Genomic DNA, 26573 nt, shown 5'->3' with positions numbered 1-26573 from the left:
TGACAAGCAGGTTATTGTTCCTCTGTATCGAGCCTTGATAAGACCCCATCTCGACTACTGTGCTCAGATTTGGTCACCTAGGTTTCTTCTTGATGGGGAGGAGGTGGAGAGGATCCAGAGGCGAGTGACCAAGATGATAGCAGGTCTGTGGAATGAACCGTATGAGAACAGGTTGAGGATTTGTGGGTTGCAAAAATTGGTTGATAGGCGGAGGAAGGGAGATATGATTGAGACATTCAAATTACTGAAGGGTTTCTATAAAATTAATTCAGAAGATATTTTTGAGAACAGGGCTGGCTGTGGGAGGACTAGGGGACATCCATGGAAACTGGGAAAAAGTGTGGTTAGTAAAGGTATTAGAGCTGGGTTCTTTACTTTTAGAGTAGTGAATGAGTGGAATGCGCTCCCAGAGTCTGTGGTGGATGCTGTGACAGTGAATGAGTTTAAGGCGAGGTATGATAGATACTGTATGAATGTCGAATAGTTGTGATGAATATGATTTGGGGCCTCCCTCGATGAGTCTAATGACTCCCTGGAGTTGCCCGTAATAATAGTAATAGTAATCTAGTGGGGATTGATTTTGGAACCTGGATATATTTCTTTCTATAATTAATTAGCAGCTTTGATTCAAAGATTAATGAGCTCCTTTTTTTTTTTAAGTCATCAGTAAGTAGTGCTTAATTAAAATTATTTCTGTCACAAAAGATGGATATGAAAAGGACACTCATAGTTCTTAAAGATATTTGAGTGAACATTAATAGACAGCTTTCTAGCATGCAGTGCATAGGTGTATGTGTGAGAAATTTAATGTTTATTCTCATGTACAAATAAATGTGTATATATCCTATCCTTCTCATCCGTCTATGACGGGTTGAGTCCCCTTCTAATGAGGGGTTACTGGCATGTTAATGCAGCTGGTTCATCACTCTTCTGCTGCATACCCAAAGGGCAATATTCATGACTGTGTCTGTGTGTGTTCATGGGGCCGGTTTGCCTGCTTGCAGGATGAAAAACCCCAGATAAACTGGGGAAAAAAACTCTACTGTCCACTCCCAAGACTGGCTAACTAGGCTATGGCTGAGGAAGATCCTTAAGCTCCTCATGTCACAGACGGGAATCGAACCTAGGACATTCCTTTCCCAGGCATATGGTTGCGAAGCACATAGCCACTAGGCTAACCATGTGGACATGTATATATATTATGCATACAGTTTAAACCTTTTCAGGCAAGTACTTCAGAGTTTTGGGGTACATTTTTAAATAGAGATAAGTAAGCTGTCATATCCATTGGATATTTCAAATGATTTATTACACACACACATTCCATTGGTGTTCGGCTCAGTAGTCAGTCATGACCAGGTAGCCTGTTTACACACACACATTCTATTCATGTTACGCTCAATGGCCTGCTATGGCCATCTTAGTAGCATCTTAGAAACCTTTATTGTACAATGAGACCTGTGGAGAATTCATGACTAAACAAACACACGTAATAACCACAGTAATAAGTTTTAATAAGTAAATATTTCATCCTAAGTATCTTAGGACATTGTCAGTACAACTAATTCAAACAATATTAGGAATAACATACAGTTAGGATGCATGATTATAATGGTATCCCAATATGCGTGGAGTAACATGTCATAGAATTAAATTAAAATATATCTGGAGGGGGGGGGGAAAAGATTATAAGATAACATATATAAAAAAAATTATTTTATACAATTTTGTATGACAATTTCCCATACTTTAGGAATAGCAAGAACGTCATTACGGTTTAGATTTGGTCTGTGAAGTAGGGCTTCAGCACTTTCTTTATATAAACGTTCGTGTTTATATAAAGATCTATATAGAAGTTTGATCTTTTTCCAATGGATCCTATGGTTTGGGTTTTCAACTCTGTGTTGTGTGAGGCCAGATTTCTGTGGTTTGATAAGAAGACGGATATGGTCTTGATGTTCAGAAATGCGTTTATGAACAGATCTACCCGTCTGTCCATAGTAAGACAATTTACAGGAGCATGGAACCTCATACACGCACCTCGTACACTTTTTTTTCCTCCAGATATATTTTAATTCTCTAACATGCTACTGCATGCATATTGGGATTCCATTATAATCATGCACCCTAACTGTATGTTATTCCTTGTTAGAATTAACTGTATTGATGATGTCTTAGGGTGAAATATTTACTTATTACTGTGGTTATTACATGTGTTTGTTTAGCCATCTTAGAAACCTGCCTTACTGTTTATGATAGAACAGTTAATCCTATCTGCATTATATACTATTATTATTTGTTTGTTTTTCTAGCTGGTTTACCTGTTTTGCAGGATGAAAAATCCTGCTTTGTACCAGCAAGTTGTATGTTCAAATTCTACCATAGTTATGATTTCTGAAAAAGTTCTGTGCTTTGTCATTGGAGCAGGATCTCAGATTATCTAACCCTTGCCTCGCCCACAGTTACTCATTCATCAGAGGTGCACAACTTATCTTGAGCCTCTCCTCTATAGCTTAGTATTGGCAATTCCCTTTGTGTGGGAAGACCTTGGTTTAAATCCTCTCAAGGATGCAAAGAATCTTTCAGGCTTTCTAATGAGTGATGAGTGATCTTGTCTTATATGGAGGTTGTAGAGTTTTTCCTCTTGGAAAGTTGAATATTTTTGTCCTGCAAAAGAGGCAAACTGGTCGGAAGAACACATTCAGTTAGCATGCATAATATACTGGCCTCATTACTTTTAGTTGTTTAGGCCATAATTCAAAACAAACGATTTTATGTTAATTCCATCTTTTTGTAGATGGAATTCACATAAAACAGGAGGAATAGAATAAGGAGTGCATATGAAACTTGAGATAGAAAAAGTGTCATCAGAAATATTGAAATATGGAAAGGCAGCTGGATTAGATATAACCTGAAATGGTGAACAATTTTACAGAGGCTATACTGCATAATCATGAGGGTTTGGTGACATGATCAAATCCCCGATGATAGGACTAGAGCTCTCATCATATCAATTTATAAATTGGTAAATAAAACAGAATTACAGAAGAATTTCCCCACATTTCTTTTGTGATCCCAAAAAAGATTTATGCTTGCATATTTGAGAAATGCCTAGGGAAAATTTGTTGAAGAATAGGCTGGATTTAGGCCAAATAAAAGTTGCTAAAACCCAACATTTATCTTGCAGTAGATAATCTAGAAATTATGGGAATATAATAAGGATCTATATTTAATCTTCATCAATCTCAGAAAAAGATGTACCAGGAGTAAAACTATTCCTAAAAAAATTAAAAGAGGGGTGAAAAAATTAGACTTACAAACTGCTGAAAGGGTCATACAGGATTTCAATTGATGAGATTTTTCAATTTATGGAGGGTGGGGAAAGGACAAGAGGGCATCCTTGGAAGCTGAGAATGATGGCTGCCAAGAAGGGTGTAAGGGCCAGATTTTTCTCTCAGAGGGTGGTGCATGACTGGAATAGATTGCCATTGGATGTTGTGAGTGCAAGCAGTGTGAATGAATTTAAGAATAAGTATGATAGCTGGTGTGTATAGTATGTGGCCTCCCTCGATGAGTCTCTGACTCCCTGGAGGTTTCTCTTAATAATAATAATTTGGGGGGGGGGTAAAAGAGAAAGTTGCCCAGGAAGATTGCATATATAAGCATACAAAAAAGCCAAGAGGTAATGTTTATACACAAAGCAGGAGTATCAGGAACAAAGTCAAAGGGTTTGTTACCTCATGCATTGTACTCTAAGGTTCATTAGTGAAACTTGACGATGAGTCAGATGTAGAATAACTGGAATTGAGTGTAAAGGATATAGTATTTTTAGAAAGAATGGAAGAGATGGTAAAGGGGATACTAAGACAATTGATGTGAAGTCAAACATCCTGTTTATACAAGTAGACTATTTATGAGTTACTTCTGTAAGCATGAAGTGACTTTATGCTTATGCTTTGGTATGGAATTGGAACAATAATATAATTTCTTGTCAAGTATAATATACATTCTACTTTTGAGAGAAACTTGTGGCATGAAATTAAGAATTATCAACACATTAGCACAATAAAAGTATATTTAATATATTGCCAGATATTTCAGTTTGAAAATAACAAACTATCATCAGTGACTTGACAGGAAACAGTTTTTTACAAGGTAGAATACAAACAGTTGATCATTCAAAATTAGAACAAGCCATGTAATGTTACATCACTAATTGCAATATCGTTTCACTGAAGAAAGGTAAACATAAGAGTTCAGAAATAAATTACATGTATAAATATACAATGTCATACAAAAAACTTAATTTATAAAATCATATTAAAGATATTATTAGACAAATGTAGTATCTAGAAGGTCTTAATTTTTAAAAAAAAATCAATGTGTTATTTGGATCAAACTTTCCCATATTTTTGACAAGGATAGATATGCAGTCATTTCGATTTAAGGCGTTTTAGGGCGTTAAAGTAAGGTCTTGGGACTCTGAATAGGTGTTCGAATTTATACTGACATCTGTGTAGAAGGCGAGTTTTGGACCAGAGAATGTCGTGGTTTGTCTTTATTCTGTGTTGTGCCAATCCAGACTTATCAGATTTGTTATAAAGAATATAAGATTGATGTTCTTGTATTCTTTTTTCTATAGAGCGTCCAGTTTGTCCAAAGTAAGAAAGATGGCAGTCACATGCAACTTGGTATACACCAGGAAGAGACATAATTGAGCATTTATCTTTAGACTATGGGAAATAGGTGGATATTTTATTGATAGGAATATAAATAGCTGTTTGATAGTAGAAAGAACTTTCTACTATCAAACAATGCATGAAATTAAATGGCTTCTCCGAAAGGACTTCACACCATCTATTTGAATCCTACAAGCCAAATCATCCTTAATCCAACATTATCTTTGCAGATCAGATGAAGAAAAGAGACCACATGCAGAAGCATTAGCAAGGTCATCTCTACCTATAAGAATTGCCAAACGGTGTGCCATCTTTTTAATAAATTACTCTGGATTTAATCCAGAATAATCCTAAATCCAGAGTAATTTATTTAAAAGGTGGCACACCGTTTGGCAATTCTTATAGGTAGAGATGACCTTGCCAATGCTTCTGCCTGGTATCTCCACTTGGGCCTGGCTCCCACTGAAGAGACCTCAATAAAGGTCGAAACTAGTCTGGGTAGTGGCCCTTCCCTTAATGCATAACATTAGACATATCTGCAGGGAGATGTGTTTTGCATTATGGGAGATACTGAGATAGGAGTGATGTTAGCTTGCTCCACCTTTGCAACGAGTTGCCCAGTGTTGTACCACCTTACCCCAGTCCTGAAGATACTTTCAGGTGCAAACTTTGTTTGCTCACACTTGGATAAAGGATTAAACTAAATTTATTATAGTCTAACCAAGTGAAAAATAAACTTTCAACACGTATTCCTGATGTTCTTTCTAATGAATTTGTGCAGTAATGTATCAGGAGCTTTCTGACCAGCTTGATATGTCAAGTTATGCAAGGACATGAGATCAGGTTCTTTATAGGTGGATAGCATGTCACTCTCATGAATATTGTTTCGACTTTATATTTCTTCTATAGATATGTTCACAGGCAATGTTTTTCTGAACTGCCAATCATCATTATTCAGCTTTCTTCCAAGATCATGTGTTTCTACTGGTCAATATCCACTTATTGTCTGCATTAAAACTGACTGAACCAATTTCATATATCTCTGTTCTTTGGAAAAAGAAATGTAGAGAGTAAAAAGAAAGGATTAAATATAAACAAAGATTAAATTAAATATAATTTAAAATTAATTTATAATTAAAAATTAAATATAAATGATGAGTCCTTGTACATGTCATGTAATAATAATAAACAAAGATGAAACAAAAATAATGTATAACAGGTGTGGCCAACTTCATTCTATACGAGGGCCAGTATATGATGAGTGGTAGCATCACAGGCTGCACGCTTTTAGACAGAACTTAAATAAAAATAAACTGCATTTTTTAAAGCAATAGTTATATGTATTGAATTACTATATTTATTAAATCATTTTAGTACTGGGAGAACAATATGAAATACTTGATTGATTTAAATATAAGTTAAATTAAATTTAATTACATATTTCTGGTTTTTTTTACATGTAACACAACTTAATGAGAACACTGTGGGCATTCATGTGCGGCAACAAGTTCATCAAAGTTGATTTTCAACGATGATGACGATATTTGTAACAAATCCTGAAGGTGGTCATCAATCAGTCGGCTTCTTTGTGATGAGTTAACTGCCCTCATAGTTGAGAAAGTGCATTCACATATGTATGTGCTTCCAAACATAGATGCAATTCTCAAGCTAAAATCACTCAATGCTGGATATTTTTCCCTTGGTACCAGTTTCTAAAAGTCGATGCCTATCTCCACCCTTGACTGGAAAAAAGGGGTCACTTTGAAGGTCACACAATTCCAATTGAATAGTGTCATGCTGCTCTGAAATGTCGCATTTCATTGGGTTGTTAAATAATGTCAGTTGTAGCTGCATCACCGAAGTCAGAAAATCGCTTACTGAATTGCTCCAAAAGTTGGTCTAACATTGGCACAGAAAACTTGAAGTCAATGTCATGACTCTCCTCCATCAACTCCCTGCAGGAAGGGAAATGTACCAAGTTTCCTCTGACTAGGGTGAATTAAAAAGTCTACTTATGAACCCATCTAGGTGTCCAACTAAATCTGAGATTGGTTGGTTACTTCCCTGTAACTTCACGTTGAGTTCATTCATCTGGTGTGTGATGTCTGTTAGAAAGGCGAGTAAGCTGTTAAAATGAAGATCACATAGTTTTGTGATTAGTTCTTTGTTTGTCTTCTCGTGTTCCTCTAAAAACTGTTTTATTTCCTTTCTCAAAGCAAAAAAACCGTTTCAAACAGTTCCCTCTGCTTAGCCAACGTACTTCTGTGTACAACACTGAATCGTCATATTCTACCTCCATTTCTGTTAGAAAAGAAAGAAACTTGCAGTGTGTTAAGGCTCGATTTCCGCCCTTAATTAGATTCACACACTTCATTACAGTTTTCATAACATCCTCTATCTCCAGAATTTTACCACACTGAGCCTCCTGGTGTATAATGCAGTGCAATACAGGGCAATTGATTCCAACCTTCCTTAGTAAGCCAACTAAGCCTGTTTGAGTACCACGCATTGATTTGCTGCCATCTGTCACAATAGCTGTGAGATTGTTGATGTCACCAGTACCATTTACAACCTTCATAAATGTCTTGACCTTTGGCTGTGTTATGCAATGACTAATGCTAGTAGCTCTTTATTAATAACAAAGTCTTTAGAAACAGTTCGAATGAAAATTAGAAGTTGATCTGTATCTGTTTTGTCAGTTGATTCATCCAGAGCCAATGAGAAATAAGCTGAATCTATAATAACTCTTTTTAATTTATTTAATATGTGAGAACCTATTTCCTCAACTCTTTTTGTTGCAGTTTGTTTTGATAGTGGGACGCTTTCAAACTTACTGGCAATTTTATCTTCCCCAAATGCATGTGCCATTTTCACAGAACAGTGTTTTACAAATTCACCATCAGATAATGATTTTTTTGCTTTTGCTATCTCTGCGCATACAACAAACAATGCCAAGAGTGAGCTTTTTTGTATCGATGTTGGTTTATTAAAAATAGATTTCTGAGCACTAACCTTTCTCTTCAAATTACATACAATTTTAGTACGTACTTGTCCAGCGTATTCTTGTTATTTAGTGGCATGGTGCTGTATGTAGTGGTGTTTGAGGTTATATTCCTTGTGCACAGACAATACTTGCAAACACACAAGGCACTGTGATTTGTTGTTGTTATTGTTGATCAACAGAAATTCATTTTCCCATTTCTCTTGAAATGACCTGTTTTCTTCACAGATCTTATGTTTCTTACTCATAGTACACAAAGGCTGAAGTAACTCACCAGGGAACACAAACTGCAACAATAACACTGTTAACTGTGAAACTGATCACTGTAACCAGAGCAGAGCAAGTGACTTTCAATGATGCGTTACTCTGGAGCGCATAGAAATCTATCACTCCCCTACTACTACTACAGCTCGCACAGAGAAGCAGTGGATTTTATAAATTGAGTAATCTTTTTAAAGCAATTTTGATTTCATGTTGAGAATATAAATTGTTTCCGTCATCAGAAATAATGAATATAACTAGTATATCAATCAGAAACTCTTCGGTCGAAACTAATAGCTAAATTGATAATATATATAATTTAATATAGTTTTTATCCTGTTGCGGGCTGCACAAAATCACATTATGGGCTGCATGTGGCCCGCAGGCCTGCTTTTGGCCACCTATGATGTCCAATAAAAGATATTACAAAAACGCCGATAAATACAAATGGAACACCAGGAAGTTTTGTCCTAGGAACACCTAGGACAAAAGATCACAGTAGAGGGTGACTGTAAAGAAATTATACCTAGAATTCAACTTGATTGGGGGTAGCCTTTGGAAAATGCCATGAAGCATTCAAAGTAAACATCCCAGTTGCCTTAAAAGAGAAATATTTGACAGTTATATACTTTCAGTCATGACATATGGAAGTGAAACATGGACTTGACTAAAAAATTGACCAACAAGTTGAGGATTACCCAGAGGAAAATGAGTAATCCTCAGCTGGGCAATACTTGGGTCAGAGTTCAAACTAGGGTGAGCAACATTATAACAGCTGTTAAAAGATCCAAATTGCAATGGGCAGGTCATATTGCAAGACGTAATACTCAAAAATGGACAAAGTTGATACTAAATTGGTTCCTAGAGGTGGAAAGAAAGCTACAGGAAGACCAAAGAGATGGTTGGAAGGGTGAGATTAAAGAGATGTCAGGAACTCAGTGACATAGGAAGGCTCAAGATAGGAATGATGGAGGACTTTGGGGGAGGCTTTCTATGAGCAGTGGACAGAAAATGGCTAATGATGATGATCACATTAGTACATTCCTTCTTTCTCCTTAAATAACATCTTAATATCACAGATATACTAGAATTTCCTTTCTTGTTGCACAAATTGAACCAAAAATCTGCACACACCATAAAGCATGCATAATTATAATAGCATTTGTGATATTCCCACATGTTAGTTTATGCAAATCCCACTGGCAAAAATGTTTTAAACCTATAGTATGTTATAGTATATGTGGGCTTTGATTATCTGAAATTCTACTCTAGAAACCAAACATGAAATAGAAGTATTTTTCAAGCCTTTTCACTTTCACTTTGAGTCTCTAATAAGCAGGTGGTGGTGGTCTTGCATCAGTTTATGGCAATTTTCTACCAGTGTCCATAGTGTTTGATGGTTGGAGAGTGGCAATGCTATCCTCATCCAGCTGTGCCAACGATGGCAGATAAATTAAAAGATAAGAAGGGAGAAGGTATTTATGTATCTGAAACCTGAAGATGCATTATTATATTACTTTTGTTTATTGAATGCATTCATATAAAAATCAAATGAATAATTCAGTTAGCAATTTACAAGTTCATATATAACTATCATCAAAATAAATTTAAAAAAAAGTTGATCAAGTAACTGGAATGGTTTTTCTTAAATGGCTTGATAATTTAGTCCCAAGTCCATATAAAATTTGTCCCAAGTGCCAAATTTTATATACACGAGTATTTATTTATCCATACAAATTTCATTAATAAGGTGTAGTTGCAAAGGCAAACCTCCATGTAGAGTTTTCTTCCAATTGTTCAAGAGTCATCATGATACCATATTTGTTTATCAGTAATTATATTCATTGATAAATTAGTGTTCACTTAATTATCTACAAATAGGCATAACACATTTCCAGCTTATTTTATTATTATTATTAACATTTGACCTCCATGGAGTTATAGACTTATTGTAGGAAGTACACACTATCGCACAAAATGCTCATCCAACATGCCTTAAACTGATTGATCATTGACTTAAACACACTCAGGCAATGCATTCCACTCACCAATTACTTTCCTTGTAATTGGTGAGTGGGCCTGTTCCTCACTCCTCTGCTCACACCCTTCTTATACTGTTTCCAGCAATAGCCTCTTGTTCTACCCCACCCTCTCCCATCCTATGAAAAATCTTTTCCATGACAACCTGATAACAGCCCCTGACTAGTTTGTCTCAATTAATTTATACATTAATTAATTAATGCACATGAAATGGTCAATCTTATGCCGGCCTGGTTGGCCAAGTGGCTTAGCGTATCCACTCTCCAGCCAAAAGGCTGCGGGTTTGTATCCCGCCGTGGGCATGGATGTTTGTGATTGTCTGTGTAAGTACTAGTGGCAGAAGTCGGCGGTAGGTGGCTTTGGTATTAGATGATGAACATTGGTGGAGTAGTGAGACGAAGAGTTGTAGAGTAGATGTCCTCCCTCGATGAGTCTTTGGAATCCTTGGAAGTGTGATATAATAATAATAATAATTTTAAAAAAATATGTTGCATGAGTCAATATATGTTGTTCATGTAAATTAATAAAATATTATTTGCTCCTGCTATACGTTTTGATTACTTGATTACTTTCACTTGAAATCCCCCCTTTTCCATTAAGACAGAATGTGTTTGTTTTGCCTTTATTATTGCAGACTTCCTCAGTAATACATTCCAGGCAATCATTAAAAAGAAATTATAATTATTTTCAAGTGTCTCTAGGTAATTTAAACAAAAATGTAGTTTAATGTTTGTGTTGATTATGATTCAAGATATTGGCTTTGAGATGTATAACCTATAATATAATATAATCATAAAAAAATAATGCTATTAAAACCCAGGAAGTTGATTTCACAGAATGATGGGAAAGATTAACATAAGCCACTTAGTGCTATCCAGCTATTAGTGGATTATAATGATTTTTTTTGTTGTTGTTTATTATATCAGTAGCGCATGTTCTTATAAACTTTTTTATGTTAGCTGAACTTAGCCTGTTTTATTTATTTTAGACCTTAGCCACAGCGGTGGTGCAAGTATTTTTGTCTGAACCTCCTGGTCATCAGCAGTGGAATAAAAGCTATTGTGGGGTAGCATGCTTTGTCAAGGATAATCCCCAGAGATCATTCTTCATCAGAGTCTTTGATATAGATGTAAGAAAATTATGGATTAACTATAATTTTCATATTTCTCAGTAGTTAAGTATTAATGATTTGTGATTTTCACTGTTTACGTTATTTCTACTTCAAGAACAGTGTGAAGGAGATTGGAAGGGATAATAAACAGCTGGAATTCTCTATGCTATGGCTTACTATTGGAGAGTATTTTATGCATTCTATCATAGTACATTTGTTTTTATAATGTTCCATTATTGTTAAAAATGATATTCATCAGGTTACAGAAGATTCACTTATTTACTTTTATGTAATGGCATTCATTGAAGAATTGGCAAATTACATTTTAAGCCATAATTTATTGTAGCAATATAAATGCATGTAATCTGATTTCAGTGTATACATACAGGGAATTCAAGAAATTGCTTGGTACTTTTGCCAAGTTTAGCAATTTTTCTCTCATCTCTTTTCTGCCTAATTATGCTATTTAGTTTCCAAAACCTGGTAATCATCCATCAGAATGATTAATGTTGCTGTTTTTCTGTATTTAGTGTGGATATTTAAAAATGTTTTATTTATTATAATGGACATAAGTATTGTATGTAGCTGGCTGTTGTTTATTGGAATTATAGCTGAAACATCTAAGGCTATGAGGTTGGTTATTATGTCTGCTATAAACTCATCCTTCATTGAGATGCCATTACAGGTTCTTTACTTTCCAGACAAGATTTGACTAATCGAAGGACATCAAACCCAGGCCTTACTAATCGAAGGACATTGTTGATGTTGATTAAGCTATAGAGGCTCTGTAACTGGCTACACTGTTAGCAGACAGACAATAACCTCCAAGCAATTGATAATAGGTAGTTGCGGTTCGTTGTAGTTGGTGGACACAGAGTAGTAGAGTAGGTGCCCTCCCTCGATGAGTCTTTGGACTCCCTGGATTTGTCATGTAATAATAATAATAATAATAATAGTTAATTTGTTTCTCAAGTTAAAATAGTTAGGATATCAAACAGAACCAAACATCACTATTACTTTTTTAGCAGCCAATTTTTTTTTTTTTGCTGCCAGCTTGAGAAGAAAGAGTTTTGCCTATTCTATAACAATTATGCATTCTGTAGAGGAAAGTTTCCCCTCATTTTTTGCTGCCATCCAAAATTAGAAGCTAGTTATGTGATTTTTAGTTTTTGAGGCATTATCCAGCTTCCAAAGTTGCTACCAGAAGATGGGGGAACAAACAATGCTTGAAGATATTGTTGTGTCCTGAATGATCAAAATTTGGATAAAAGATTAATTCATTCAGGATCTAACAAACCTTAATTGTAGGCAGAGAATTTTGTACTTTGGCAAGGAAATAAATATGTATAGTATAACAAATTTATACCATTGCAAATGACTTTATGCGTGGGTTATGCAGGATGAGTGGTGTGGAATTCATGGACGTGTGGAGTGAGTTTGATAGGTGAAAGGATCTATATAAGATGGATGGTTTGCATTTGAATGGATTCGGTGTAAAGAGATTTGAAAAAGTGTTGTTGAATGAAGTGGATGTGCATAATTGGGGAAACTAGATTTATTAGGGGGGGGAGTAGATATGCAGACCTTAGGGAGGCAGTCGAGTGTATAAATGAGTATAATATGCCCAAGCGAATAAGGACAACAAATCAGAATGGAATAGTTAGTATAAGGCATCAAGGTACGGATGGAGCTAACGGGGGTCTGCAACTCATGTATACTAATGCTAGGAGTATTAGGAACAAGAAGGAAGAATTTTTGGCCATGGTTGGCACTTCCAGGCCACAGGTTGTTGGTATTAGTGAAACATGGCTGACAGAAGATGATAAAGCTAGTGGGATTGAATGTGAGGGGTATAGTGTGTTCAGGAATGACAGGGAGAATAAAATGGGGGGGGGGGAGTATTATTGATGATAGCTGTGGAGCTGCAGCCAAGGAGAATAGAAGTTGAATTGCAGGATAGAGAAAAGAGCACATTTGAGGCCATTTGATGTGAGATTGAGGCTAGCAGAACAAAATATACAATTGGGTGCTGCTATGGACCAGGTGATGGGAAAAGATGGTGGAGATAGTATGCATAAACAAATAGAAGAAATGAGTGGAAGGAGGGTAATTATTATTGGAGATTTCAACTATGGTAGCATTGATTGGAGGGAGGAGAGGGCACACGGGAGGAAGGAACCTAGAGTTTTATGCTGTTATTAAGGGATAACTATCTGCAACAGCATGGAATTGAAAATACTAGGTGTCAGAGAGTGCTTGACCTAGTAATTGCATCTGAGGATTCGACTGTAACAAAAATGACCACATTGCCACCAATTGGTGAGAGTGATCATAGGGTCTTGACTTGGGAGGTGGCTAAAGGTGTAGAATTTACAATTAAAAAAGGGTACATGTGGAATTTTCAGGCTGGTAAGTATGACAAGCTTAGGAGTTTGATTGGTTCAGTGCCATGGCATGTAAAACTGCAGGGATGTTGATAGTGCAAGGGAGGCGGTTAAGAAATTTTTGCAGGAGGCAATGGCTGACTGTATACCTAGAGTCCAAATAATAAATCAAGTAGGGATTAAATGGATGAATAACACCATTAAGCTTGAGCTGCAAAAAAAAAAAGAAACAACTGTGGAGGGAATTTAAGGAGAAAGGTGACCTGCAGGCACATGAACGGTATCAAGCCCAGGCCAGAAGGGTAACAAGTGTGGTAAGAAAAGCAAAAGCAGATTATGAAAGAACATTAGCCATGCGGGCTAAAGAGAATCACAAACAGTTTTTTCAATATGTTGCAAGTAAAAGAAAAAATGTATATGGCAGATTGATTTTAAAGAATGCCGATGGTAGGGAGGTAACTGAATCAGTTGATATAGTAGAATTACTGAGTGAGCACTTTGCAAGAGTATATCATCCATGTGGTGACATTGCAGAAATGGAAGAACAAACAGCTTATACAGGATTTGTGGTGAATGAAGTGGAGGTGAATAGTCTATTGCAAAACCTCATGTCAACTCATCTGCAGGATTGGATGGTATATGAGCTCCTGTCGTACGAGAATCGGCTAAAGAATTGTCAATGCCTTTGACCATTTTATTTAATTTGAGTCTTGGGTCTGGGTTAGTCCCAAGGGGGTGGAAAGAGGGGAAAATAGTTCCACTGCATAAAGGAGGTTCCAAGACTGCTGTTGAAAATTACCGGCCGATCAGCATATCAGAAATTGTTGTCAAGGTCTTGAAGAAAATAGTCAAGAGGAAAATACAAAATTGGATAGATGAAAATGGGATACTCTATAGGGGACAGCATGTGAAGGGTAGATCATGCCTCAGTAACTTGCTCACGTTCTATAACACAGTGACGGCTGAACTGGATAAGGGTAACGTGTTTACAGTGATTCTGCTGGACCTTGCTGAAGCCTTTGATAGGATACCACATGGAATTCTAATCAGTAAACTGCAGCATATGAGAATGGATGTAGGGTTGGTGAGATGGATAGGAGGGTGGTTGATGGAGAGATATCAGAGAGTGGTTTATTCAGGAGTAGAGTCCAAAAGACGGCCTGTGACTAGCGGTGTGCGGCAGGGTTCTGTTCTTTGGCCGCTACTGTTTAATTTGTTCATTAACGATATAGGAAAGGATCTGAGAGGAACTGTGCATCTGTTTGCGGATAATGCAAAGTTAGGTAGAGCAATAGTGAATGCTCAGGATGTCAAAATTTTGCAGGATGATTTGGATAGTTTGGAGGACTGGGCTAAGGAGATTGGATGTCAATTTAATTTGGAAAAATGTAAGGTTTTGCATTTTGGGGTGAAAAGATTAGCAACAGTACATCACATTGGTGGAACTGTACTCCAGGAGATTGACGAGACCAGGGATTTGGGAGTGTTGGTGGATAGGGAGTTGAAGTTTAGGGGACACATCGCAAAAGTGGTAAAATCAGCTCATCAAATCACTTGGTTGCTGAAAAACACTTTAACGAGCAGAGACAAACAGGTTATTGTTCCTCTGTATCGAGCCTAGATAAGACCCCATCTAGACTACTGTGCCCAGATATGTGCGCCAGGGTTTCTTCTCGATGTGGAGGAGGAGCTGGAGAGGATCCAGAGACGAGTGACCGAGATAATAGCAGGACTATGGAATGAACCTTATGAGAACAGGTTGAAGATTTGTGGACTGCAGAAATTGGTTGATAGGTGGAAAAGGAGTGATATGATTGAGATATTCAAATTACTGAAGGTTTTCTATAAGATTTATTCAGAAGATATTTTTGAAAACAGGACTGGTGGTGGGAGGACTAGGGGCCATCCATGGAAGCTTGGTAAGAGTGTGGTTAGCAAGGGTGTTAGAGCTAGGTTTTTTACTTGGAGAGTGGCGAATGAGTGGAATACTCTGCAAGAGTCTGTTGTGGGTGCCATGACTGTAAATGAGTTCAAGGAGAAGTATGATAGATACTGTGTGAATGTTGAATTGTTGTTCTTGACATGATGTTGGGCCTCCCTCGATAAGTCTAAGGACTCCTTGGAACTGCCAGTAATAATAATAATAATAACTTTAAAGCAGAACTGAAGAAATGCTTCATTTAGAAATGTGAAACTTAACCTATTTTGTACAGAGTCGAAAAGGGGAATTTATATAAATTTATACTTAAATTAGAATATGCTATCCTATGTAATGTATGAGAGTAAGTTGAATGTAGGCTGGGGTCCAAAGATCACGCTTTAGCCGACAAGTATAACTTATGGCCTAAGGAAAGGAGAATTTATAAGGAAAGCGAAGCTCGAACGCATTCTCGGAAAAACGCTATGCATGATAGATGATGGCCGTGTGGTAAAAATGTAGTAGGAGAGGGTGCCTAAGGAGGTAGTATAAAAGTCCCCCCCCCCCTCTCTCGAGGTCTTTTGGTTCCTGTTTCCTGCTCTCTTGGACGTTGACTCTCCCTTCTCTATCGGGGTGTTCCCGATTGGCCGTATAAGTCATGAGTCATCTACCGTAGCTTGCAAGTCAAGGCTAGCTAACTCTTCATAGCAGAGTAGCTAAGCAATATCGAGTGACCGATAATACAGATGAATGCCAGCGGTACCAGAGAGAGACCAGAGCAGCACATCACCTTATCGACTAGGGGAGACCAGGCCGTGCAGTCATCGTAAGTGACCCCGAGAATAATAGCCTACAAAAGTCTAGACAAGGCTGCTGATAGAACAGGAAGTCATTCCATAGGATGGTAATGTAGAATGTTTGTCTTATTTCCAGTCAGAGATATGAATGAACTCTATATGTTAATTTATGTGTGGACATTTGATAGAGAACTTTAGAGATTACCACATTTGGCAGAGACCTGTCCCTATTTGAAGAAAGTCTTCCAGGAAGGGATCTGTATGATCAAGACCAAGGCAACTCATGGCTCAAGCATGAATGTTGACCTAGTTGCTGGTCATTTCACGGAGACTTTCCTTGCCACCTCAATCCCATCTCTGCAAAACCTTGGTCTTGCACTACATGCAGGGTCAGCTAGATTTGCAACACTTGCAGACGCAAACTTGACTTGTCTGTTTGCTTACTTGGGAAATGGGGTAAAACCAGGTTTAAAATAGCTTGGTATCTTTAATTCTTCAGAGTTTGCCACTGAATCTCCAAGGTTTGATTCCTGTTCTCAAACTCTTTCATTTTTTTTTCTTCAATAATCTTTGTGTATTTTAGTCTAAAGTTCACATCTGAGAGCTGCTCAACTTTTATTCGCTTTAAAACTTTCTTACATGGTATTCTTTTCAATATGAAATTCAATTTTATCCTGCTCAAGACTAAATAGTGATCACGTCCAATTTCAAATCCTCTGTACACTCTAGTGTCCTGCACCAGGGAGAAAACATCACTATTCAACAATAACATAGTCAATGAGACTTTTCTTGTTCCTAGCCTCTTCTCTCCATGTGAATTTCTGCACATTTTTATGTTGGAACATGATGTCAGTAATAACCAGTCCATGTCCTGAGCAGAAATCCAACAGATATTTGTAATAACAATGGCAACTATCTGTTGGATTTCTGCTCAAATGGAGTAAAACCAGGTTTAAAATAGCTTGGTATCCTTAACATTTATTATACCCAAGGTAAAATACTTTCTACATATAGTAATTTGTACAATTAATGTATAATTCTGTGGAGCAAGTTATTATTCATGTCCTGTTGTGTTAGTAATGATATCTAAATTTTACTAGGATAGTGATTAAGTTAACCATGTGTCTGATATATTTCTCATGTGTAATTCTTAGACCTCAATAAATATGTTTTATTTCATTTACCTGAAATCAGCCTGTCATATGAATTTGAATTGCCACTCATAAAAAAATTACAGAACGTAGCGGGAGGGACACAGGATTATAATTGGAATTTACGGGCCATGACTGCATGCAAAAGCAAAGTAAAATAGGTGAACTGAATTAGTGAGTAGAATGAGTTAAGTAAGAGTGTTAGAATATCCATTACTGTGTATTATTCTGAGAGAGCCACCTTGGATAAGAATCTCATCTATCCTCTGGTGTTGGCTGACACAGCATAATAGAAATTCGTCAATATTTAATAGTGAGACTGTCTCAGAAGATAAAATCAAGGGCTTTGTCCCAAACTTAGACAAGGCCTCTAATGAATGAAAGAAACACATGTGACCAATCTTAGGAATGGCCCAAATCATAGCTTGATTAAGGAAAAGAGAGTGATAGCTGAATTACTGGATTTGATTGACTAAGTATAACAGAAACCAGAGGAGAAATAACTGTATGATTGAGTGTAGAATCATTAAACATAACGAGGAAAAATAACGACATAACAGTATCTTGTTAGAAACAGTCATGAACTCTTCTTAGTATGTCAATTGGTATTTCTTGACATCAAAATTTGGATAAGTTAATCATAATACTATCACAGAATATTATAACAGTATTCTGATCCTGAACGAAAGGTGCTAGCTAGTCATTTAGTGTGTCTTGATAACTGCTAGCAAATAGTATTTGTAAAATATATAACAATGTTGAATAATAGGGCAGTGATGTTAATTTCATTGTTGACATTGTTAACAGGAATTATGAACATAACTGAAAATTGAATTTTAACATGTTTCTTGTTATGTGCAAATAGTTTATTACTGTATTTGTGATAAATTTTGCTAAGAATACTTAGTCTCTTTAATTGGACATTATTTTGTGAGTTTTATTCATCATCCTATATGCAAAAAAAAGTTTATATTTAAATGGATTTTTTTCCTCCCTAGAAAAAAACAAATGTTTGGGAACAAGAACTTTATTATGGCTTCCAGTACAAAACGCCATGTTCATTTTTTCACACTTTTGAAGCAGATGTAAGCATCTTTTGATGTTAGTCTTAACAGATAATCAAGTATTTACTTAAAACAAGAAATATAATTAAAATAATTTATCTTCCTAATTTAATTTGTTTTAAATGATTTAATTTATTATTGTTTAAGACCTTTCATTTATTTTCATAAGATATAAGTGCCTAGAGAAAATTACAGATAGTAACAATTTACATCACTTATCTTTAAAATTGCTTCTGCATGGTATCATAGAGTTTAGAAATTGGTGCATTGGTGAAATTCATTGAGATGTATTCTGGATCACTCTTCTTACTGTATCTCATAAGCAACAGTTTGAAGTAGGCACTAGTCCTACAGTGTTGCTTTGAACCATTTAACTTGATTTCTAACATCATCGTAATTCTAGAAAACTCCATAGAACAGACTGTTGACATCATAGATTGTACCTGTCAGAGAAGTTCGTGTGGGCTTGCAGAATTGATCCATCAAATGACATTGCGGCACTTTGTTCTCCTCATCAAAAGGCTCCTCAGATCAAGGCAGATAACAAAAAAAAAAGTTCTTGTGGTTTTTCATAATAAAAATTAAACAACTACAGAAATTTTCATAAAATGTTTTAGTCATTAAAATAAGCATCTTCACAATCTACAACTCTTTCCCAACGAGATACAAGTTTGTAAATTCTATTTTTATAAAAATAGAAGTTGTCTTTAGAATTAATAAACCTGTCAACCTCCATTTCAATCTCTGTTTTATTGCGGAACTGTCTATTTCGCATGTGATTGTCCAATGCCTAAAAAGTGATAATCACTTGGAGAAATATCTGGAGAATGAAGGAGTATCTCTCATCCTAAAGTACAAATCTTCTCGTGGGTAAGTTTTGCAGTATGAGGTTTTGTGTTGTCCTGTAAGAATAGCAATTTCTTTTGATTAACTAGTCCTGGCTATTTCTGAAGTAATGCATCCTGCACAGAGAAAACCAATCTCCTAGCATCAATCTTTTCATCAAATGCCTGTATAGATGATTTTGGTAAATGTTCCCCAACTATTCCAAACATCCAACACTCAATGCCACCTCTGAATTTTCACATGAAGTGATCAGAAAAATCCTATCCAAATTAGAAATCAAGAAATCCCCTGGCCTTGATGGCATTCTTCCAGTTGTCCTGAAGACTTGTGCTCTAGAGTTGGCTCCTATTCTATGTCATCTCTTTATGCTCTGTCCAATCCATTCCCAAGAAGGGTGGCAAATCCTTACCATCAAATTATCCCAGTCTCTCACATCAGTTCTCTCTAAAGTAATGGAGAGAAACATCAACAGCCAACTTCTGTGTTATCTTGAAAGCACTCATATTTAAACGACTACCAGTATGGATTCTGCTAATGCCATTCAACAGGGGATCTGCTCACCTACATCATACACCTCTGGATAAGCACCATGTAAAAATTTAGTGAATCCCAAGTGGTTGCACTAGATCTCCAAGACTTTTGACCAGGTCTTACACAAGAGCCTAATAAGTAAGCTTCCATCATTTGGTCTGTCACATGACTTCTGCAACTGGATCACCAGTTTTCTCATTGGATGAACTCTAAGTCTGATGATTGACAGTTCCCTATCTTCTAACTAATGCCGCTCACCAACCCTGTTTCTTCTATACATCAGTAACGTACTTCAGTTGACCACCAGTTCAGTACACAGTTTTGCCAACAACATTACACTACATTCCTCCTCATTTGACAAACCTTGCACCAAACAATCCACCACAACCCACAGAATAACTACCTCTGCAAGTCTAAATTCTGACCTCCAAACCATTCTTCAATGGTGCTTGGATAACTTTGTCAATTTCAACACCTGCAAAACACGGTTCTACCTCATTTTCCACAAAAAAAAGAAAAAGTAAAAAATAAAATAAATATTATGCTAGCCTTACCTTTTGACAACACCAAGATTTGTAGGCAGAATGAGATCTCTCCCCTTGGGATTAGCATGACATCAAGACTCTTATGTTGAGCCAATACATGAGAAGTTGGTTGATTAACCTATAGTACATTAATACCATATATGGGTAGTAGGTTTGGAAAGGAGGAGCTTGTTTACATTTGATTTAAAAGCCCATATATTATATTCCTTGGAAAACACATCAGGGGAAAGAATGTTCCACAATATAGCAGTAGTAGGTTACTAAATCACTTAAGGAATTGACAACATACATAAGAATATATATTAAATTACACTTTAATAAATATTTCCGATATTTTGCCATCTTCAAAAGGAACTTACAAAAAAGGCACGTGCACGTAGGCACTACAACACAGTAACTGAGAATGAAGTGATGAAACTATTGTTCTCCTAAAAGTCCTGATGATGCCCCCCTAGCAGGCTATGTAGATTTTCTTGGCTGTTGGGCTGCTGTAAGCCTCCAGATTTGAAGCAGTCTCATGCAATCAAATTTGTTGAGGTTTGGAGAGACCACCAAAAACCAATATATTCGATAAGGAGTATAAAGCTCTGCATGAAATGAGGAATAATAAAGAAATAGTTATCAGCAAAGCGGATAAGGGAAATGCAACTGAGGTACTTAACCAAACGGACTACACAGGTAAGCTTAATGCTCTTCTATTAGATCAGGCTACTTACCTCCTTATCGAATACAATCCCACCAAATCGGAAAACTTCACAGGCTTCTTAAGAAGGTCACTTCTTGGCCTGTAGACGTTACTAACAGATTAAAACGTTTAACTCTATACCCCCCCGTATTTATGGACTCCCAAAAATACATAAAGAAAATGTGCTGTTACGTCCCATAGTGGATGGCATTGATTCCCCCACATACAAATTAACTAAACATTTGGCCAAAGCACTCACATTATACTGGTATCACATGCAAAAAAACTCAGCCCACTTCAAAGCCAGCATAGAAAATCTTACACTCCAACATACTGACATAATGGTCAGCTTTGATGTCTCCTCCTTATTCACAAATGTCCCACTCAAGGAAATCTTAGAGCTAATCCAAGCTAAATTTTCTCCTGATATCTCAGCCCTATTTCAGTTCACAATGAACTCGGGCTATTTTGTTTGGCAGAGAAAATTCTACAAACATATAGAGGGGACAGCCATGGGTTCACCACTCTCCCCACCCTTGGCCAATTTCTCTATGGAGACCTTTGAAGAAAAAGCCTTAGCCTCTGCCCCACAAAAACCAACCATATGGCTTTGCTACGTTGATGATGTGTTCGCCATTTGGCCACATGGCTCTGATACACTCCTCACCTTCTTAACACGCTTAAACAACCAACACCCCAGAATCAAATTCACTCTGGGAAAAGAGGAAAACAACAGCCTCCCTTTCCTAGACACACTAGTCATCCACCAGCCTGATGGAACCTTGGTTTTCTCAGTTTATAGAAAACCCACTCATACAGGCAAGTACATTCACCAACAATCTCACCACCCCCTCACAACAATATGGAGTGGTGAAAGCACTATACAACAGGGCTAAACTAATCTGTTCTAACGACAAGGCCCTAAACACTGAACTAAATCACATCCTCAACACTTTCTCAGCCAATGGCTACTCCCCCCCCCCATAAAATCCAAAAAATATTGAAACCACAACCCCCCGCCCCCTTCACAACAAGGATTACTCTAAATTCATCACCTCGGAAAAAATTACCAAAATTTTAAAAAAACATGACGACCTCCTGTTACAGACCATACAGAAAATTGGCATCCCTTATCCACTCCACTAAAGACCAATCACTTCCCCTAGACCTACCTTGTGTATTCCAGGTCCCTTTCAGCTGTAAACTGTCTTACTTTGGCCAAACAGGCAGGATAGCGAATATCAGAATTTCGGAACATGACTACATCCGGTTTCACAAGTATAGCCACTCTGGTCTTGCAGACCATGCTCTGGATACATGCCACAGAATATGGTGGGAGAAAGCTACAATAATACACCATAGCAATTCAAATTCGAAAGACTATTCATGGAATCAGCCGCAGCCCTAAGAAACTCCCCAAACCTCAACAAATTTGGTTGCATGAGACTGCCCCAAATTTGGGAGGCTTACATCAGCAGACCTTCAGTCCAGCAGCCAAGAACACCTACATAGCCCGCTAGGGGGGCACCATCAGGACTTTAGGAGAACAATAGCTTCATCACTTCATTCTCATGTAGTGCCTACGTGCACGTGCCTTTTTTGTAAGTTTGTTTTGAAGATGGCAATGTGACGTTGCCGAAATATCGGAAATATTTATTAAAGTGTAATTTAATTTATATTCTTATGTACGTTGTCAATTCCTTAAGTGATTTAGTAATGCATAACCAATGTATAAGCTTGTCTACGAGCAGTAGTAGGTTGAAGGAGGAGAAAAAGAAACTTGTTCTGTTGGTTTCAAGGTGCACTGTGAAGGGATGTTGAACAGCAGCTGCACATGTTCCAACAAGCTTAGTACTAAGTGGGGAAATTATTGATGCTATTTCAGATGAACATTTCCCATGGAAATATTTATAGAATACACATTTTGCAGAAACCAAACGTCTGTGCGAAAGTGGTAGGAGTGAGTTAGTAAAAGATGGGTCATTAATGTCTAATTGTTCTCCTTTGTATTGAGTCAAGCATTTTGAGGGAGCTTTTAGGGACCTCCACTCCAAATGTGAGAGCAATATTCAGTAGCTGGGCAGATTTGTATAAGGTTAACAGCTGTTTAGAGGTGAAGTAGTACTAAGCGGGGTACTGAGCAAAAGAGAAATCCTAGTTTTTTAGAAGCTGAGGATGTGATGGTTGGGATGTGTTTATGCCAGGAGAGGCTTGATGTTAGAGTAATTCCAAGAAGAGAAATCTCATCTTGTCTGGAAATTTGGGTGTTGTCAAAAGTAATACTGGGAGAAAATGGTTCTTTTTTGTGAGAAATAAGACAGAATTGAATTTTATTGGCATTGAAATTGACAAGATTATCTGAATCCCATTGGAGGATGGCATGGAGATAAGAATTGAGGGCAACAGTGGTTAATCTTCTGCAGGTGGAGGTGAGTTGTGTAGAGTAAGGTTTATCAAATGAAAGGGAGGAGTAAAATGTGCTGTTATCTGCAAAACTGTGTATTGGGTTGAAGGTCAACTGAAGTAGAGAGAGGACAGAACCTTTTGAATGGTGAGAGGATGAAGAACCATCCATCATCACACATAGTGTACATCCAGACTGAAAACCTACAGAAAGCAATCCGACTACAGGAGTTTAGACAGACCAAACAATGGTAGTTTGCTTAGCAAGCCTTTGTGCTAGACCCAGTCAAAAGTTTTGGAGATATCAAGTGCAACCACGTGAGATTCACAAACTTCTCCATAGCATTTGTCCAGAAATGGGTGAAATATGTGAGCAGATCTCCTGTTGATCAACAGTGACAGAATCCATACTGTCGGTCTTTTATTAGGGGGATGCCTTCAAGGTAGCGTACAAGTTTGAAATTCATTTTTTCCCATTACTTTAGACAGGACTGAGGTGAGTGAGATAGGTTGGGAGTTGGATAGCAGTGATTTGTCGATTTTCGTGGGAATGGGTTAAATATAGGTCAATTTCCAGGCTATGGGATAGATACCAGTGGAGTAAGAGAGCATGATAGGCAACATAGGATTGGAATCAGTTCTGGTGCACAACTAAAGATAGTAAAAGGTCAGTATGAGTAGCAGTTAGCTAATGAAATGCCATCCTTGTTGGCTGAATGGTTAGCATATCTGCTCTCTAGCCAAAAGGTTGCAATGTTGAATCCTGCCGGGGCATGGATGTTTATGATTGTCTGTGAAAATACTAGTGGTGGTGGGCAGTAGATGGCGTGTATGATGATGGTAGTTGCAGTTCGTCATGGTTGGTGCATTGAGTGGTGGAGTCAGAGAGTTGTAGAGTAGGTGCCCTCACACAATGAGTCTTTGGACTCCTTGGAGGTGTGACGAAAAAAAAAAAATTATCACCAATGCTATTTAACTGCTTCCTCGAATATGATGTAAATGAAGTCCTGGAAAACCCAAAAATAACTGTAATCTGAACTTGGCACTCCTGTGTGAACTGGTTCATTGTTCTGGCTGTTTTTTTGTGAGTGCATACAAACTAGTTTGGCAATTTTGTGATGGCTGACTACAAGTAACAGAGAGTGGGCATGATTTTTTTTTATTATTTTTTTATTTTTTAGGTAAAACAAGGATGATGCTTTAGGTAAAACGCAAGTCTACGAGTGGTTTTCACTGCTTTAAAAATGGGGACGTGTCAGTTGAAGGCGAACCATGATCTGACCAACTTTTTTGACAAGAAGAAATGATAAACATTGAAAAAGTTTGCTAGGCAATCAATGAAGATTGTCAAAAGACCATTGAGCAAGTTTCTGAAGAGACTAATTTGTCATGAAGTTTGTGCCAATGAATTTTAACAGAATATTTGCAAATGAAATGTGTGTGCTAAATTTGTGCCTCGTTTGCTCACAAAAGATCAAAAAAAACAAAAAAAACTTGTGAATGCTTGCTGTGATTTGCAGCAAGTTCTTAATGACCAGAACTTTCTTTCAAAAGCTGTGACCAGGGATGAGTTTTGGTGCTATGGTTATGATCCAGAAACAAAACAAGTATCAAGCTAATGAAAACATGCAAATTCACTGAGATTCTAGAAGGCATGTCAAGTTCAATCAAATGTCAAGACGTTGATTTGATTTTTTGATGTGAATAGAATTGTACATAAAGAATTTGTTTCTCACAGACAAACAGTGAACCAACATTTTTATCTCAATGTTTTAAAAATAATGCATGATAGTATGCATCGAAAACGGCCAGAAATGTGGAGTAGCAGAGATTGGTTGCTGTACCGTGACAATGCTCTAACCCCCACGGCCTTATCTGTCCAACAATTCTTGATGAAAAATGTGCCAGTTGTTCTGCACCCTCCCTACTTGTCTGATCTCTCTCTCCATGTGACTTTTTTTTTATTCCCATGGATAAAGAAAACCATGAAAGGGCCGTGTTTCGTTGATTTGAATGAAGTGAAAGAAAAGTCAATGGAGGGCCATAAACAGTATTCCAGTTGAACATTTCCAGCAGTGGAAAAATACATTGGGACAAGTGCATTGACTCACATGGAGAGTACTTTGAAGGAGACTAGAATATGGCATTATAAACTTTAATAAAATTTAAAAAACAAATAAATAAATAAATAATAATTCTAGTTATTTTTTGATACCCCCTCATATGTATAATATCACGTCTCAGTTGCAGCTGTACAGTAGGAGGAAACTGTTGGAGTTTAGAGATGGGGGGAATAGATGTATAATTAATTAATTTTTAAAAAAATATATAAACAATTAGCAGCAATCACTTCCTAAAACTTACAGTAGGCATGCAGTCTGTCCATTTAAGATTAGGATGGTAGCATAAGGCTTCACACAATTCAAAAAATAAACTATAAAATTTGAACTTACTGTAGTGCAGCATTCTTGGTATAGTTCCAGTGAACTCTGAAGCAAGGCCTGAATCATCAAATTCCAAAAATCTTATATAATATTGGTGTTCTTCACTTCTAATAGTAGCAGAAAGGCCAGCCTGTCCAAAGTAGCAAATATGATAAGAACAGGGTATTTGATGAACACCAGGCAGGGATGGAGGCGATAATGTATCTTTGTTAGGTGGTAAGAAATGTGACAACTTCCAGGCTGGTTTGAAGGTGCTATACAAATTATGTACAAGTAGCACAATCTGAAGTATGATGGTACATTGAACTCTTTGATTGGAAAAGGCTTGAGTTCGATTCTCATCATGACAAGAGGAATCTTTATATGGGATTTTCAATAGAAGGTGAGTTAGCCGATCTCATATGGAGATAGCAGGATTTTTTTCTCCGAGAAACTTGGGTTTTTCACCCTGTGTACAGGCAAATCAGCCATCAGAACACGCATATAATTTACAGACAAAAAAAAAAAAACTTATTGGTTGTATGGGCAGTAGATGGTGGGTGTTGATGGTAGTTGCGTGTAGTGAGAAATTTAAGTAGTAGGGGAGACGGTGAGATGTGTGTATCAGAGTGTCCTCTCGTGATGCCCTTGGACTTCTTGGAGGTGTCACATAATTATAATATCTGCAGAGGATCCTCAATATTTGTTCAGATGTTCCTTTAAGGTATGGTATG

General features: G+C 37.1%; 1 protein-coding gene across 1 annotated transcript in view; it reads left to right on the top strand.

Moving 5' to 3' along the window:
* The window catches only part of LOC150101787 (actin nucleation-promoting factor WAS-like), a 112846-nt gene that overhangs the window by 1704 nt on the left and 84569 nt on the right, over positions 1-26573 (top strand). The window contains exons 2-3 of the mRNA XM_090400881.1: positions 10970-11110; positions 18341-18427. Coding sequence (XP_090257007.1) covers positions 10970-11110; positions 18341-18427 — 228 coding nt within the window. The remainder of the gene's footprint in view (positions 1-10969; positions 11111-18340; positions 18428-26573) is intronic.

This window comes from Typopeltis vanoorti, chromosome 11 (genome assembly GCF_054136105.1).
Source record: "Typopeltis vanoorti isolate ZY-2024b chromosome 11, IOZ_Tvanoo_1.0, whole genome shotgun sequence".
Taxonomy (NCBI): Eukaryota; Metazoa; Arthropoda; class Arachnida; order Uropygi; family Thelyphonidae; genus Typopeltis; species Typopeltis vanoorti.
This window is presented reverse-complemented; position numbering and strand designations above follow the sequence as displayed.